The sequence below is a fragment of the Rhizoctonia solani genome, chromosome 4 (assembly GCF_016906535.1).
Source record: "Rhizoctonia solani chromosome 4, complete sequence".
NCBI classification, from domain to species: Eukaryota; Fungi; Basidiomycota; class Agaricomycetes; order Cantharellales; family Ceratobasidiaceae; genus Rhizoctonia; species Rhizoctonia solani.
The window spans coordinates 2,133,531-2,149,470 of NC_057373.1; the positions used below are offsets into that span (position 1 = coordinate 2,133,531).

The 15,940-nt window shown below is 48.3% G+C and overlaps 8 protein-coding genes across 8 annotated transcripts; 3 read left to right on the forward strand and 5 right to left on the reverse strand.

Moving 5' to 3' along the window:
- Window positions 1-361: 361 nt before the first annotated feature.
- On the reverse strand, window positions 362-2,151 carry RhiXN_00703 (SPRY domain protein; the record flags this gene model as incomplete). Its single annotated transcript, XM_043320522.1, has 2 exons — window positions 362-1,740; window positions 1,788-2,151. 2 exons carry the CDS (start codon window positions 2,149-2,151, stop codon window positions 362-364), a joined length of 1,743 nt encoding a protein of 580 aa, XP_043179534.1.
- Window positions 2,152-2,340: 189 nt separating this feature from the next.
- On the forward strand, window positions 2,341-2,791 carry RhiXN_00704 (CBS and PB1 domain protein; the record flags this gene model as incomplete). Its single annotated transcript, XM_043320523.1, has 2 exons — window positions 2,341-2,587; window positions 2,634-2,791. The coding sequence occupies 2 exons, from the start codon at window positions 2,341-2,343 to the stop codon at window positions 2,789-2,791; spliced, it is 405 nt and encodes a 134-aa protein (XP_043179535.1).
- A 275-nt stretch (window positions 2,792-3,066) lies between these two features.
- Window positions 3,067-3,650, forward strand: RhiXN_00705 (CBS and PB1 domain protein; the record flags this gene model as incomplete). The annotated part of the gene is made up of 2 exons (XM_043320524.1): window positions 3,067-3,264; window positions 3,324-3,650. The coding sequence occupies 2 exons, from the start codon at window positions 3,067-3,069 to the stop codon at window positions 3,648-3,650; spliced, it is 525 nt and encodes a 174-aa protein (XP_043179536.1).
- A 1,940-nt stretch (window positions 3,651-5,590) lies between these two features.
- RhiXN_00706 (methyltransferase domain protein) lies at window positions 5,591-6,888 on the reverse strand (the record flags this gene model as incomplete). Its single annotated transcript, XM_043320525.1, has 4 exons — window positions 5,591-6,121; window positions 6,218-6,398; window positions 6,467-6,689; window positions 6,744-6,888. The coding sequence occupies 4 exons, from the start codon at window positions 6,886-6,888 to the stop codon at window positions 5,591-5,593; spliced, it is 1,080 nt and encodes a 359-aa protein (XP_043179537.1).
- An 833-nt stretch (window positions 6,889-7,721) lies between these two features.
- Window positions 7,722-8,928, reverse strand: RhiXN_00707 (methyltransferase domain protein; the record flags this gene model as incomplete). The annotated part of the gene is made up of 5 exons (XM_043320526.1): window positions 7,722-7,783; window positions 7,834-8,173; window positions 8,219-8,399; window positions 8,503-8,725; window positions 8,790-8,928. 5 exons carry the CDS (start codon window positions 8,926-8,928, stop codon window positions 7,722-7,724), a joined length of 945 nt encoding a protein of 314 aa, XP_043179538.1.
- Window positions 8,929-10,384: 1,456 nt separating this feature from the next.
- RhiXN_00708 (methyltransferase domain protein) lies at window positions 10,385-11,309 on the reverse strand (the record flags this gene model as incomplete). The annotated part of the gene is made up of 4 exons (XM_043320527.1): window positions 10,385-10,525; window positions 10,573-10,795; window positions 10,899-11,121; window positions 11,171-11,309. 4 exons carry the CDS (start codon window positions 11,307-11,309, stop codon window positions 10,385-10,387), a joined length of 726 nt encoding a protein of 241 aa, XP_043179539.1.
- A 619-nt stretch (window positions 11,310-11,928) lies between these two features.
- On the forward strand, window positions 11,929-13,490 carry RhiXN_00709 (nuclear fragile X mental retardation-interacting protein; the record flags this gene model as incomplete). Its single annotated transcript, XM_043320528.1, has 5 exons — window positions 11,929-12,193; window positions 12,251-12,338; window positions 12,389-13,106; window positions 13,159-13,269; window positions 13,317-13,490. The coding sequence occupies 5 exons, from the start codon at window positions 11,929-11,931 to the stop codon at window positions 13,488-13,490; spliced, it is 1,356 nt and encodes a 451-aa protein (XP_043179540.1).
- A 124-nt stretch (window positions 13,491-13,614) lies between these two features.
- RhiXN_00710 (Fungal specific transcription factor domain) lies at window positions 13,615-15,288 on the reverse strand (the record flags this gene model as incomplete). The annotated part of the gene is made up of 6 exons (XM_043320529.1): window positions 13,615-13,800; window positions 13,860-13,985; window positions 14,038-14,538; window positions 14,584-14,689; window positions 14,736-14,868; window positions 14,934-15,288. The coding sequence occupies 6 exons, from the start codon at window positions 15,286-15,288 to the stop codon at window positions 13,615-13,617; spliced, it is 1,407 nt and encodes a 468-aa protein (XP_043179541.1).
- Window positions 15,289-15,940: the final 652 nt, after the last annotated feature.

Sequence of the window (15,940 nt, forward strand, 5' to 3'; positions counted from 1 at the left end):
GAACTTGTTACATTACATATAGTGCTTAAATGTCAATCCAAATCAGCCAAGGCCAGTGAACACATGCGAGAGGTACCAGACTACTAGAGCGCAACAAGGGGAAGGGACGGACGGACGGGTGAACGTGTTGGAGGGTGCAAGATGCGAATGAAATGAGGAAAGCGCAGTTGTAGGCCTGTGACGTAAGTTATCAGTCCCCATGGAACAATTAGGAAGAAAGCCGAGCGGGAAACACTCACGATATAAGAAATACAAAAAATCTACAAAACATCTTCAGGACAAAATGAGCCAAACTTGGAGTATTGGATTTACGTTGATTAAATTGTGGGGGAAGGGACGGCGGGAGGGAGGGGGAATGAACCTAGTGCCTCCTTGATGAGGGACCGTCCAATGCAGCTGCGATGACGTCGGCCGGCAAGTCGAGTGCAACTCCATTTGGGTACCTGTTCACGTCTAGGGGAGAGTATTCCGGTGGGGGAGGACCAGGGGGAGCCAGCGCAGCAAGTGTCCGGGGCGAAAGCGCGGGGACGTTGGCTCCCGATCCCGCATTATTCCCAGCGCTGGAACCGAGGTTCAACGGTCGCAAATGAATGTCTGTAACGCGCGGCGTGGGCGGGTTGGGCGAGACGGGAGGCGAAGCCAACACCACCGCATTCTCGTCTCGTGCGCTCGCAGAGGTCGTCGTACCGTCATCGCTTACGGCTGGTCTCCTAACAAGGCGTCTGAGCGGGGTGTGGAACTCTGCGTCTGTAGGACTGACGTACGGCGTTCGTTCATCCTCTTCTGCGTCGGTGTCTGTCTCGGGTTCTTCGATCGTGGGCGTGAGCGAGGAAGAAGGCGCGGCGGGCGCTATTGTTCCTGCTCCTGCTCCTGTCGATGCTGAGCGGCCGGTCCGCAGGGGAGACGGGTGAGGTGGGACCGAACTCGAGCTCGCGTGAGGATGATGTCGTGTGCTCCGACGGGCGGTGGGAGTCCGGTATCCAGGAGAACCTGTACTTCCAAAGCTCGTTCCTTCTGCGCCGTCGTCGGTGCGTATGATTGCACCTCCTGCTTCAAGTAGGATGCTTCCGCGTTCGGACCCATAGGCAGGTGGAGGTGCGAGCGTACCAACGCTTGGCGCTAAGCCCCATTTCTTGACGTTGGCTTCGATGAACACGAACCCAGCCTGTCCAAGGTTAACATGCAAACTGCAAGGACCGTCAGCGCCAATGGTGGGAAAGAGATTCAGCCGGCCGAGACCGGTAAACGCGTCCTCCAAGCGCCGGCCGTTACGAGTGAAAAAGGCAGATCCGGTGCGAGGACGGTAGCCGATCCCGAGCACGTCACCCTCGATGAGTGGGGGGCCACAGGAGGTGACAGTGAATGGATAATTGTGGCAGCGCTCGCCTGATGATAGGTAGGCAAATGATTGTTTAGCATGGCCTGGCATACTGAATGATGGGAATGGCTTTGTCGCAAGGCCAATGGCGATGTTCGTCGTGGCTGGTAAATCGAACATTTTAACTTCCCAGTAGTAAACCTCGTTCAACTTGGGTAGAGGCAAATTGGATTGGACTGAGGTGGCAGAGAAAGGATCAGGCAGGAACGTGAGTTCGGTGCGAGCGTGAACAAGGAGGTTAGCCCCAGCCTCGTAGTCGGGCTCAAAGGACCAGGCTGAGACACCCTTTTCCTGTATTGTGAGGAATTGGGATAGAGTGATGTCCGTTGCTTGTGAATTGGGAGGAAACTGTTGTTGATACTCTGTGTGGGGGATCAGTAGGGGCTGTGTCAAATGAGAGAGAACCGACCTTTGACCCGGTGATACTGGCGTTGTTCCATGTCTGATACACCGTCGAGCCATCGCTGCTCAAGTCCCTCAAAGCCTCCATCGGCACCAGAGAAGTCTTCCCGACTCATATCAACTGGGCCATTGCGGTCGCCGAGTGCGATGGATCGTCGCCGTCGAAACAAGAGGACAAATACTAGGAAGAACAAGAGCAGAAAGAGCAGACAGCTCAACACAATGAGAAGAGGGAGCAGTACTAGCAGTGCATCGTTCTGTCCGCCACCGCGAGTACTGATAGACACTGAGCCAGGGCTGGTCGCCCCAGATTTGATGGCATCCTGTGCCTGTGTGTACATCGTATATACAACTACAGATGGCTCAGACATACTCGGTTTATCGCCCACTTGGTCACAACCGATAGTCGCTGTATCCCGTAGTGCAGTATAGCGAGTCGTGGTCGGGTTGGGTCGTCGTTGAAGTCCGGATCAGGCCATGCCTCGGCTGCCTTCTGGCTCCGCTGTTGCTGACAAATCGCATTTCAAATACTACCGCACTGCCACAAGCTGCCCATCCTGATGTCGACCTCCCCAAATACTCCTAGAGGCGGTCCCCGTCGAGGTTCGACAGCCGGTCAAAGGAAACGAGCACGCTCTGTGCTCCCCCAGTACCAGACACCAGAGACCCATGAATCCGCTTTGAACGCTATCCGCGTCTTCCTCAACGGCCGCTCGTCATACGATGTGTTTCCCGTAAGCTTTCGGCTGATCGTGCTGGATACCAAACTGGAAGTAAAGAAGGCACTAGGAGCGCTCCTTTTAAATGGTATGGCACAAACAATACATCTATGCTGTCTAACAATTACTACTAGGCGTTGTCTCTGCCCCTCTTTGGGATAGCGATACCTCGAGTTTTGCTGGCATGTTTACCGTGGCGGACATTATTCACCTAATTCAGTACTACTACCACACTTCATCCTACGACAATGCGCAGCCGATGTCGAGCACTTTCGTTAGAGTCTCTTCGTAGGATCGAACGTGAACTCAAAGTACCACACCACCCACACAATCTGTTCATCCCCTTAAACCACTGTACGAGGCCTGTCGCTTGCTTATTCAGACACACGCTCGTCGTCTACCTCTACTCGATTACGATGAACAAACTGGCGGGCAGGTTGTTTTATCGGTCTTGACCCAGTACCGGGTCCTTAAATTCATCGCAATCAATGCAAGTCTCCCTAATTCGCCAAATCTCTTAACATCTTGACCATTCATTTATAGTGCCGAGACATTATCAATCTTCATATGTCCCTTCGCACTCTAGGTATAGGTACCTATGTCGACCCCAATAGCAGCAATCCTTTTCATCCGATAGCAACCGCCACGCTCAATACTCGTGTCTTTGATGTGGTCCACATGTTCAGCGAACGAGGAATCAGCGCGGTTCCAATTATCGACGAAAACGGTATTGTTGTCAATTTGTATGAGACTGTTGACGTCATCGTGAGTTTCTCGAATTGATCCACCTCTGGCGCATTAGAACTCAATGCGCCCTAAATCAGACCCTAGTTCGGCTAGGAGAGTACAAATCTCTGGACCTTACAATCGCCGCAGCCCTCGCACATCGGGCTCCCGATTTCCCGGGTGTGATTACTTGTACTCCGTCGGACAGTCTCGCGTCCCTCCTCGCGCTAGTGCGCCAACGACGAGTCCATCGGTTGGTCGTTGTCGAAGGCGAAGACGGGCGCAAGGGTCGTTTGGCAGGGATCATCACTCTCAGTGACGTTCTCAAATATGTAGTCGGAGAAGACGTTGATTCTGCCAGCCCTCAGTCAGCCCCGGCTCAACAATTGGGCAACGAGCTGTCGCAACAAAGCTCGCCCGCGTAAATGTACCTGCTTTTTGTCGTGGTTTGTAGTGTGTTGTTCATCTGAATCCCTATCTTCCTGTGTGTACTGGAACTCTATACCTTGTATTTGTCAAAATTGTATGTTAACTGACCATGCTAACCACTGGGTTTAAACGTGATTCCGGGGTGCGGGGATCCTTCTTTAAGATGGCGATCAGTAATTCAAGTAAATCTCTGAAAGCCGATTACGTTCCAACCACCATTGTCTACTCACAAGATTCCGATCCTTGGTAGTCTTTCAGAAGTATACACTGGTCTTCAACAACTGAAATGCGTGAAAAATCGAAACACGACGTATACGAGCGGTAATTCTATGTTATTGTGCAAATAAATATTCATCCATTGATGAGTTATCTACACTACTCCCGCAGGTTTCCTGAGACTAATACTATCAAATAGTCACCAATCGACAGGCCCTCGTCGGTGTCAAGACCGACCCGGAACAAAGTTTCCTAGCCCCCGGTTCGCGGCTCATACCTCGATATACCCCCCCCTTTAGTATGTAGCCGCAGACGACGAAACAGGGAGCTCAATTGCAAGTAGAAGAAAGACAAACCAGAAATTAAAACAGCCCAATGTCTAGGACAGTGAGTCAAGCTCACTAGCCGAACCTTAACACTGGTACTGGGGACTAGTGTGTCGGCATCATTGATATCGATAACCGTGTGCACAACAATGGATCGCAAGGTCCGTAGCTAGGGAATTCGGTGTTAGTCAAAGGCGGGGTTGATACATGTGAGCGAGGCGTGGGCCCCGTGTGCGGATGTGGCGTCGAAAACATGGATGTCAGTCTCAACAAGACAGACTAGCCACAACCTTGCCGGAAATCGACTGGATGTGGATACCAAGCAAACGCAGCCCCCTGTCCCCCTTCTCCCTATGGCCGCGACAGATAATTGATTATGTTATATATCCTTGAAACTTCCTTCGTACCTTGTAAAATATACTAATCTTGCTTCTTTCTTCTTCTTTTGACTTTCCAGTTATGCGACTTGCCGGTATCGAGGAGTTCGCAGCTCTCTTGCATCAAACTTCGGCTTCCGATTTGGGAAATTTATTACTCTTTATGCATGTAGGAGTGCTTCGGGATTAAGAACAAATAGACCCATGTGGTCCATCTCGAACAGTCTTCCTAACAACGCTAGGAGTGAAACATGTATTCGTTGTGGTGCGACTAGGAAGTATACATGGGCGTACCATATAAACATCCCTCAAGAACCATCAGTGAGTGAATGCTTGTCAGCTGTGTTATATTGACCTACAAGGTATTATTACTATTAAACTGATCTTTTCTGGGCTGAAATAGCCTCAATGCTCTTTTAGTATGTCAAGAGGCGTTTCCCCTGTAGATCTAGCGGCCCTAAGATTTACCCCCAGTTCATCTAAACAAAGTTATTGAATCAACGGCTTGATTTAGTTTAGCCTAGAGTTAGCTAATTTTATTTGTCTGAAATCTCTACTCGAGTTAGTGTAAACTACCGGTGCGTGTTTGTCTGAACTCCTGTCCGCCGCAATAGCAATCCGGCGTTACCTACGAGCCCAATACGCCCTATTCCGTCCTCTTCTGGACGTTTGCTACAGAAAGGCCATTTCCTGCTAACACTCTGGCGGTGATATTTTACGCAATGGTTATAAATACATAAACTATTAGACTACGAATACATGAGCCAGAGCCACGCGTGGACTAGCCACCCTGCGTAACGTGGGGTAGACAATCACCTATGGGTACGATGGTTCATTCATAAGGCCGTGACCACGACCCTGCAAACCTGTCCGAACAACGGAATGATAATTAGAACAGGCTGTGAGCAGATTAACCGACCCCATGGAGCTCGCCTCTCCCCTGATCGAAACTCTGTGTAACCCAAAACCCTTTCCCACTGGGCCTAGTCCCCTCAGTGGCCAGTGTTACGTCTATGCTTAAGCGGGTTTGAACGCATATAGTACATGATACTTGCCGTATAGAAGCCTCGTCCCTGGATTAATCAGTTCGTCGATTGCTCCATTAATCAGGTTGTCTACTTCTTCCATATCCATCCCCGCATCACTCAGAAAGGTTGCCCGCAGACTTCTCCAAGTTTCACACCAAACCTGCTGTGTGATCAAACCCACATCCCGCATGCGCGGCACCGGGTGCCAAGGCCCCGCCGGTACCATTTTCTCTTCCCCTTTGATACCAACGAAGCCCTTCCCCTTTTGATTCGTCCATATCGCGCAGCTCGGATCTAATAGGGGTGGCACGTCTCTGAATGCGTATGCGTATGCCCCTAGACGTGCATAGATATCCCGAGCGATTCGTAGCCCACGGATTAGGTAGGGCGCAGTCGTTGCTGCAGAATGATCTGGAGTGGATGCATCGAAGCCATTGTTTTGGTATTCGCCATAAAGAAAGAGACCTCCAGGGCGAAGCACACGATGCACTTCCAATACAAGCGCTGGCAAGTCTCTGATCTATCGAAAAAGAGGGGTTTATGCGTGAGACAAGGTAAGGGGTAAATGAAATCAAGAAATAGGGGATAGAGCCAAAGACAAATACGTGGCACTCACTTTTGACATGGCATGCCTGATGTGAACGATATCAAACATTTGGTCATTTTCGGCGATGCCGTTGTACAAGTCATACACTTCATAGCTCAAGATATTGGCGACTCGAACATGGGGAACGAGGGGGACAATATCTACACTCGTAAAATCGACATGTGGAAATTCTGCAGCCATTTCACGAACCCTACGGGGTGGATATGCTGATCAGTCCGAAACTTCGAGTGTCTCCAAACGCCACCGGCGTGCACTCACCAAGTTCCATCGGCTGTAAGTAGATCAAGTACACGTTTACGGCGCCCTCCCTCGTTCTCCGCTAATATCTCCTTGACAGGTCCAAAATAATTGCCCTTCAAGAGAACTTTGAGCTCGAGATGTTGTAACTCGAGTCGATGGACTTCAGCGTGATCCGTTGGGAACAAAGTAGGTATGTTTTCGTCGATTGGGAACATCCGCCCGTTTATTTCCTGGAAATACTCTGTGGGACTCGAATACTGTTGAGGTAGTATAGATGTGATCTCGAGTGACTTACCATTTACCGCATCAGAGGTAAGTGTACTCATAGTATGCATGGTGGCCTCTGAGCTGATGGTGTGAATACTGTCCATGTCCGAATCGTAGTCTTGACAATCATCGACCAAGTATACGAGGGTATTGTCCGGCTCAATTTCTTCCATCCCAAGTACTAGAACGAGGAAGTAGTGACAAGGATCTTCGCATCATACTGCTCCATATGTGTGGCCCCTTTTATAGCGAACAATTTCTGAAACAGACTGACTGCAACGCTCGAATTTGTATTGCTTCGGACCCGCCATGATCGCCATGCGAACGCAAACGCTCACACGCCGATGTTCCTTGAACTTTCCTTTTACAATCAACGTAGAATCAGAAGCAACCGCAGTGTGCAGCAAGAACTAGTAAAGCTACAGTTGTGCATGTGTGTCAGTGTTTGCCTAATTATACGTTAGATCCATGGCATCATCACAGGTGGGGCACTGCTTGATCCTGTATAGTAACAACGAGGTCAAATTAAGATGAACCTCATTGGATAGTATTAGAAAACATAGACTAGAACAAGATTGAGGTAGTCTTTCAGCTAATGGTTCGATCGTGTGTGTCGCTTAGTACGCGTCAGCCTCTCGAAGGTGAAATGGCGTTAGTGGGCTGAAGGGCTTGCGTTACCGTTTACGCGCCGGGATACAGAGCCTGTAGAGTACCGAATAGCGGCAGATCACACCGACATTCAAATGTGGCGCGATATCGATATCTGAAAACGGGAATCCAGTTTCAGGAGATGCTACTTGTTTCGATCACTCGTAGGGTGTGCTCATGTCGCTTGGTCCGAATCTATTAGATGGCTTGTTGAGTTAACCGTTTAAATGTCGCTTGAAATTAGACTCTCTAGCTGTGTTTGAAAGCATATAGCACATGATACTTGTTATACAGCTTGGTCACTCCCGGTGAGCTTAACTCCGCTACTATTCCATCTATCAACTCGTCTGTTTCCGCTTCATTCATCCCATAGGTAAGGAACATTGACCGCAGGTTCCTCCACAGATCGCAGCAGACAGACTGTGTAATCAGTCCCACTTCACGTAAGTGGGGCATAACGGACCACGGACCTACAGGACACATCTTCGCCTCCGTTGTGATATTCGTGAAGCCTCTCGGCTCTTCTTCGTTTCTCCAAAGAGCGCATGTGGGATTCAATAAGGCAGGAACGTCTTTGTAAGCATACGCATATACCCCCTGGCGGTCAAGCTCTTCTCGGGAGATGCGCATTGCCCGAACTAAACATGGCGCAGTACGGGAGGCATCATGGTTTTCAACGGAGGCGTCATACTCTTCGTTTTCAAACTCGCAATAGAGGAAGAGGCCGCCTGGGCGGAGCACACGGTGTATTTCCAGTACGAGCTCGGCGAGGTCTTTTATCTGTGCCACACGGGGGGAGCAAGCGATGCTCTTAGAATATATTCATGTGAGGTACCTACGAATTAATTAGCCTACCTTGAGCATTGCATATCTCAGATGCACAATATCGAAGGTTTCGTCTTCTTCCGCGATCCCATTGTACAGGTCATATACTTCGTAGCTTAGTATATTGGCGCACCGAATGTGAGGGACGAACGGGACAGTATCGACACTGATAAAGTCTACGTGAGGGAATTCTGCAGCCATCTCACGAACCCTGTACAAATTTATCGAGATTCCCGGGCGGTTGAAAAGTGAGTTCCAGCGCCACATTGCCTTGGTTAGTCTTTCTCCACCCACAACATCATTAACTCACGCACCAAGTACCTTCCCCTGTGAATAGATCTAATACGCGCTTACGAGGTTGATTAGGGGCTCGGGATAGCACTTCTTTTACGGGACCAAAATAATTAGCTCCGAGGAGGAGTTTCAGGGCCGTGTGCTGAGCCTCCAGACGCTGACACTCTCTAGCATCTGCCGGAAGAATGAATGGAACATTCCGGTCAATAGGAAACATTCTTCCATTGACCTCTCGGAAATAGTCTACAATAAATCAGATCAAAGCTGAGTGGAAGCCCATGACGCAATGTGAGACGGAGAGGCGCACTCGTTGTTAAATCAGATGTAAGTGTGCTCATCGTATGTTCGGTAAGTTCAGACGTCATGGTGCAAATGCTCGCCATATCTGAGTCATCGTCTTGGTTGTCTTCCACGAAGTAAATTAGAGTGCTCTCGCTTTCCTCCATAGCTGAACAATTAAGTGAGGTGTAGAGCCAAGTGGTCTGGGTTGGGTGACCCCATCTTTGGTTTTTATATAGTTGAAATTCAACGGGCTAGATTTTCATGCAAATATGGGCTTAGATCTCCTAACGCCCAGGTGTGACTGCTAAGGGTAGTTAGCTCCTGATGTAAATTCTTTCGTGGCGCCAAACGTACAATGGACCATGGAGTACATAGGACCCGAAGTATCAGGTGTTGAGATCAGCAGTCAAGTCAAAGTTTTGCCCCCGTAAGCCATCGTAGATCTGATGTCCCCTGGCTTCAGTTCTGGTAACTGAGGGAATAAACCAATCGCTATAATCACAGTAGTTGACCGATCGTAGGTGTATGACAGTCAATCGGATTGTAAACATCGAAGCAAGCACAGCGCAAATTGAATGGATGAATATCCATAACTTTAAGTACCGTATGATGCCGAGACTCCCATTAAATACGCCTAGTCAGCATAAACGTGCGTGAAACGCACCATCTATCCAATTCGGTCTTAGCAAATAAAGAAAGGTAGGCTGAGATGGGCCTGCGGTGCTTCGGCTAATGCCGTTGGAAAGTTGGACACATTACAATACGGTTTTGGGCTTGATTGAAAAAAATTTAAAGCGCCTTCAACGGCTGGGACAGGCACATACATAACGAGCGCAGGTTGTAGATCAATTAGCCGTCATGTACCCTGTAGGTTAGTTGCATGCACGAGTGGTTTTATGGCGGGGGTAGCGTTGCTCGATAGTATGAACCATCAGGTCTATATTCGTACTTACCATAGCTCCAGTACTTCACGCACGCCTCAGGTTTCTGTCGAACGACATGTTGAGTTCCCTAAAGTTGAATGGATTTTGCTTGCATTATATTACGCGAATGTTGACCTCACACGTATCTGTAAAATAATTGTAGAGTAAGAGTTGTAGTTATCTGAGGATACAAGCTTTTATTCTATAGAAGGTGTAATCGATTCATCCTTTTAATTGTGTATGGTAGCCATAGTCTAATGTTCGACGCAATTGGTAAGAATCCAATTGAATAGTAGTAACCGGGTATACGTAATTTTACAGAGGTTGAATCGCACAGTACATGATATTTAGCGTAAAGTGTTTTAACCGGGGTCCATGAGCTCTCTGATTGCACCATTAATTAAATCGCTCGCCTCCAGAGTGCTTAATCCATGGCTGATGAATAACGGCGCAGACTCTTCCACATTTCGCACCACACATACTGTGTATCAATCCAACCTCGCGTAAACTGGGTGTTTGGCCCCACTGCCCTGCAGGAATAATCTTTTCTTCCTGAGATATATTGATGAATCCCTTGCGCTGGATTTGGTCTCCCCACAGCTCGCATTCAGGATTGAGCAAACGAGGGACATCTTTAAATGCATACGCATGACCCCTTGGCGATCAAACGCTTCCCTAGAAAGACGTGTTGCGTGAACTAGTAGGGAGCAGTGCTCGAGGCGGCATGATCTCCCATCGAGGCATCAAACACTTCGTTCTCGTATTCGCCGTAGAGAAAGAGTCCACCCGGACGGAGTACTCTATGCAACTCTCGCACGAGCGAGGGTAGCTGCCTAATCTATGATGCTTGAGTTAGACCGGTATGATTGATGTAAGGCTAGACACGGCAATGTGGCGTAGGTGGCGTATGATAGGGGTTGGATTCACCTTGCTCATAGAATATCGCAAATGGATAACATCGAATGTGTTGTCCGCTTCTGCGACTCCGTTGTACACATCGTACACTTCATAACCCAGGATATTTGCACAACGAGTATGAGGGACGATTGGAACGAGATCCACGCTTGTAAAGTCGACATGAGGGAACTCGGCAGCCATTTCACGAACCCTGTGTGGGTTGTGAGCAATCCATTCATTGTGTTGAACACATGTGCACACCGGATTCACTCGTTAGTCGATCTACGGATTGGCCTAGAATACTTCAAACACACCATGTTCCGTCCGCAGTAAAGAGGTCCAATACACGTTTGCGCCTCCCATCCGGGCTCTCTGCGAGTGCATTTCGCACCGGCCCAAAATAATTGGACCCAATGATTAATTTGAGACTGAGATGTTGCAACTTGAGGCGCCGCACTTCAGCGTCGTCGGTTGGGAATAGAGGTGGAACATTTTCGTCGATAGGAAACATCCGCCCATAAATCTCCTGGAAGTATTCTACGCAAATAGTTTCGGAAGCTGAAAATAGAGATGCTAAAATACTTACCAGATGCCGTGTCAGAAGCTAGGGTACTCATAGTATGGTCAGTCGGTTCAGAGGTGGTAGTGTCATATGTGCTGCCTATTTCTGAGTTATCCTGCCAGTCATTGACGGTATATATAGGAGCGCCGTCTCTGTTGTCCATAGTAGTGCTACAAACGCAACGAAATTAATGCGGCTTTGGTAGAGACGTAGTGGTGCAAGGCCATCCAGCTTGATTGGTATGAGTCAAATCTCTTTATATGCCAAACGAACAGCGTAGGTGATTTTGTTTATCGTACGCACGCGAAGGGCCCACAAGCTCTCGGCCTGATGCTCAAGAACTTAAGACGAGCGAAGTAGCGGGAGTTTGCAATGCGGTAGTCGACCAAGTGGGTGTTACTCCTACCGTGCATCACCACGTCCCCTGAGAGCTGTGGCGTTAGATCGTAGACCAAAGGGCTTGGCTCGTCTAATGTAGGCAATGCTGGAACTTCGGCATGGAAGCTTTTCCGCAGTATCCTCCGACTTGAAGATTCATCGTGCGAATGTGACTAACTTGGCATGATTTGAGCCCTGTAGTAAGAAGTTAATCTTCCGAGTATCTTCCCCTTTCTGATGGATATGGTTTAAATTTACATACTGGGTTATGGTCGGGTCTTGGCTATGGTTACATTTGGCTGGCAGTTTTGTGCAACACACCTAATTTCACATGACCGAACCTGAATCAATTGGAAATTTAATTTCTCTTCCTCCTGCAGCGACCACACACGAAACCAACAGTAATGTCTTGGAATGGTAGTTTTGGTTTACCACCTCCGTACTCTTATACAAATGGCCAGCAAAGTGGATATCATCAGACTCAAATGCAGCCTCACTATGCTGGTGCATACCACTATCGACAACAAGGAGTTGCTGTGCCTCAATCTCAGATTACCATACCATCACCTGGGGTTTTCAGAAATCAGTCAATGGCATCCCTTGTTCCATTACACATGCGTAACCGTGGCGGCCCCGTCAAATGTGGCCATGAAGGGTGCTTGTTTACTGGTACACAGAAAGAAGTGGAAGTACACAAGATGGATCGTCATCTGATATTTCCACCAGGGTGGCAGGAAAGGAGTAAAGGGAAGAGAAAGAGGGAAGAGGGAGATAACGATTATGTCGATGAAGAAGCCCAATTTCGCGCAAGCGGGTGCGTACTATCTTGGTCTGGACTAATTGTCGCTAAAGTCATTCATGTAGCTCTGCCTCAATACTTGGGACCAATGTCAAGCTTGATTCGCCTGAAGCAATTGCCGCATGGCTGGAAGAACGGAAAAGGCGTTGGCCATCAGCTAAACGAGTTGCAGAAAAGGTTACATTACTTCATATTACTCATGTCGATCCGTCCCCATTGATCGGCATTATTCAGGTTCAACATCGTCGTGAAGCACTAGAGCGTGGTCAGATTCTCACAGAGCCCTCACGACCGCATCAGTTGAGGGCCGACAGTAGCCATGGCCAAGTGAGTTTATCTCAGCGTGGGCGGGGCCGAGGTCGAGGCAGGCCCACGAATCAAATCCAAATCGAAACTTCTAGTCTCAACCAAGGCCCCCGGCCTATTTCTAATGTCCCTGGGAGAGGATCTCATGTAATAGGGAGGGGCAGTCGTGGTGGCAGTGGAGTCGCCGGCATTAGAGGACGAGGGAGGGGACGAGGGAGGCCACTAGCAAACGAACCACGTCCTGTCAATGCGGACGAAAGCAAGCGGATTACGAGCGCTACCTCAGATACAGATACATCTACCTCAACACTCTCAAGTTCCGAGTCAGACGAATCAGCATCTGATGATGGCTCAGAGTCAGATATGGACCCCGTGAAAGATGCGGTTTCGTCCAAGGTTGAGTTACCCGCAGACACTGGTACCGAGGCTCAGTCATCTGAAGCCAACGAAACAACTGCGATGCAGATTTGTGAAGAGGTATGTGATGGTACACTTGTCGATTTGTACCAAGCACTGAAAACATTGAAAGGCGCCGCCGAAAAAGGATCCTTCCAAACAACAAATGCTCCGAAAGAATGCTGCTCAGCCCCCCAAGCCAGCATACAACCCGTTTAACCAACGGCCAAATCTTCTTCGTAATGTAGGATGCTTATCCCTGATATCATGCGTTTACTTACATACAAATAGCTTTTAATGCCTGATATTCAAGCCACTGTGTCAAACCTTTCACAAGCTATCAAATTTTTGGTCGCCAACGACTTCTTGAAGAACGTGGAACTCAAACCAGGAGACGCTGAAAATATTCCAATTCAACCGATGGATATCGATACCCAACCGCAGCAAAATGATACCCAGGTCTAATGTTATTGTACTTCTGTCTCAAGAACATGCCCGTACTGAGTACGACTAGAAAAGTTGTTGTGTTAAAATTTGAAGTCCCTAAGATATACCTGACCATGAATAACTACCCTAAGTATGATGGATGTCAAGAAAAAATAACAATAGGCGGAGACTTCGTAGTCCAATCATCATGTTTGCTAGGGTCGAGTGATCTCTGCCAGAGTTCTTCCAATGCTTTCGCTAATGCCTGTCCATATGCCTCCAAGCCACACCCGAGCAGTCGGCTCCTAAATAACTGTCGGTGTTTGGGTGAAATTGCAAAGGTTCCAGCCTGAAATTTCGGATCGGGTACGTGGAGTCAAGCTATAGCTGTTGGATATGATTACTTACAACAAAATAGGGAACGGACAACAGACAATCCGGGTTCCTTCCTAGGGGTAGAGTTGACCCAAGTTTGAAGATCTGGCTTACACAGTGTTGCACTACTTCGTGACTAGGTGAAGCCTTGTGAATCGCCTATTATAGAGTCCATGGGTCAACACCAACAAAAAGGGCGAAGATAACTTACCTGATAAAGGTACAATATTGTAAAATGCCGCCAAATCTCCTGTGTCGCCATGCGCCGTACCCTCATTACCGAATTTGTTGTCTCGCTTGGCCAGACCTTCCAATCCCTCAGTGCGCTCTCAATTTTTGCTGCTTGGGCGAAACGCTCTGTCTCGGGAAGGGATGAGTGACGCAGGTTGATTATTTGGATTATCAGTAGCAGCATTGCGTCGGGAAGTCCACACAACCACTCCAGTCCAATTTCCATATCCGCACCAACAAGATTTGGTCCCTCTCGGTTCTTTTTTAGGAGTACTTCGGCGTTGCAGTCATAAACGAGTCTCGTAGGCTGTGATGAAGAGATGGCAGTGAAAATGTCGCCCCAAACAAAGGTTCGAACATCGATAGTTTCTAAACCATGCAGCCGATGTAATGCCACCGGCTTGGAACCAACCAGCGCTTTTATCATAGGTAGCGCGGTCTCGATCCACGTCAGATATGCACTTGAGTTGCCTGAGAAACACTACGGACTCTTAGTAATTTATGTTGCAGCCCTGGCTATACTCACATGATATGAGAGAATCATTGAGATTCCCGCTAAGCTAGCGTTTATGGGTATTCCAGGTTGTGCTACCTCGCGTTGGATTGAAGTGATAGCTGCCTCAATGAGTTGTCTGACCGCTCATGAGCACGGATTGAGATGCCATTGGGTTGATGTACGAATGGAAAAGGGCGGCAATACCCAGTAGCCCAAGGCGTGCAGAGCTCAGCCATATATAGCCCACAGTAAGATTTTTAGTTACCTTCAGTAACTTGCTAGGTTCGTATGTGTAGCGGGAGATAAAAGTAAAGTCTTGGGCATACGATGGGTCCGGATCAATTGGTTCCGGTAGCAAAGGTGTAATAAATGGTACCCACATGAACTAAGGGCATTCAACCAATTGGCTTGGTCGGTATCTGGAATATACGGGCTCAAAGCCTCCAAGGCCCTTGGTCTCCATTCTGGTAGTTTGATGAATTCCTGTTCGTCATCGTCCAAGAAAGAATCTGTGCCTATAGTGTATTCATCCTGCCCTAATATCGATATTCGAGCTTGGGATGGGTTATATAGGGGACGAGACTCGGGTGATTGAAAGGTCGAATTGGCCAGGAGAGCTTCAGCAAAAGCATAGCCGCTCCCAAATGCGTCCACAAAACTATTAACATCAATTCCAAGATCCAATATCTGGATATCGTTATTCTGAATTAGTTCGGTGGTGCTGAATCCCGGCATTGCTACGTTGTTGGCGGAAAGAAGGGTGCCATGTGAGTAAGTAGGTAGCACACGAGAATTAAGCTGGGGAGAAACAGCCGAGGGCCCTGTCAGTGTCGATCTCCATACACATTGATCGTCACCCCGTGAACAACGAGTACAAATAGGCTTTGTCTCATCGCATTTCTTCCGCCTGGAAACTAGTTAGCATAGAATTGGTTGTGTGATAAATTTGTCATGTTTTACTTTCGAAGACAAGGCAAGCAACCTTGCTTAGATCTTTTATTAGTACACGCAGGGTCCATGGTAGATTGAGTGGGGACTGTGGAGGTGGGCAAGACCAACCTTGCTCGGCATCTAGGTCTATCCAGGAGTTTGTAATTTATGACGAACCACCAGTTTTTCTTATGTCATCTGGAAGCGACTGGTGGATCTGGACCGATCATCGTCGCAAACTTGCCTTAAGCTTGCGAATAGATTCATTTCTACGTGATCCTAATCCTCCCAACAAATTTGGCATACCGCATCACTTGAAACTTTACCTTTTTAACTGCCATTTTTGAGACGCAATAAGCGTATAAGAATAGCTGCGGGAACGACCGAACTCCAACTTACAATTATGATCCATCGCGAAGCATCGTGATCATCACTTAGAATTAAATGTTACACAGGA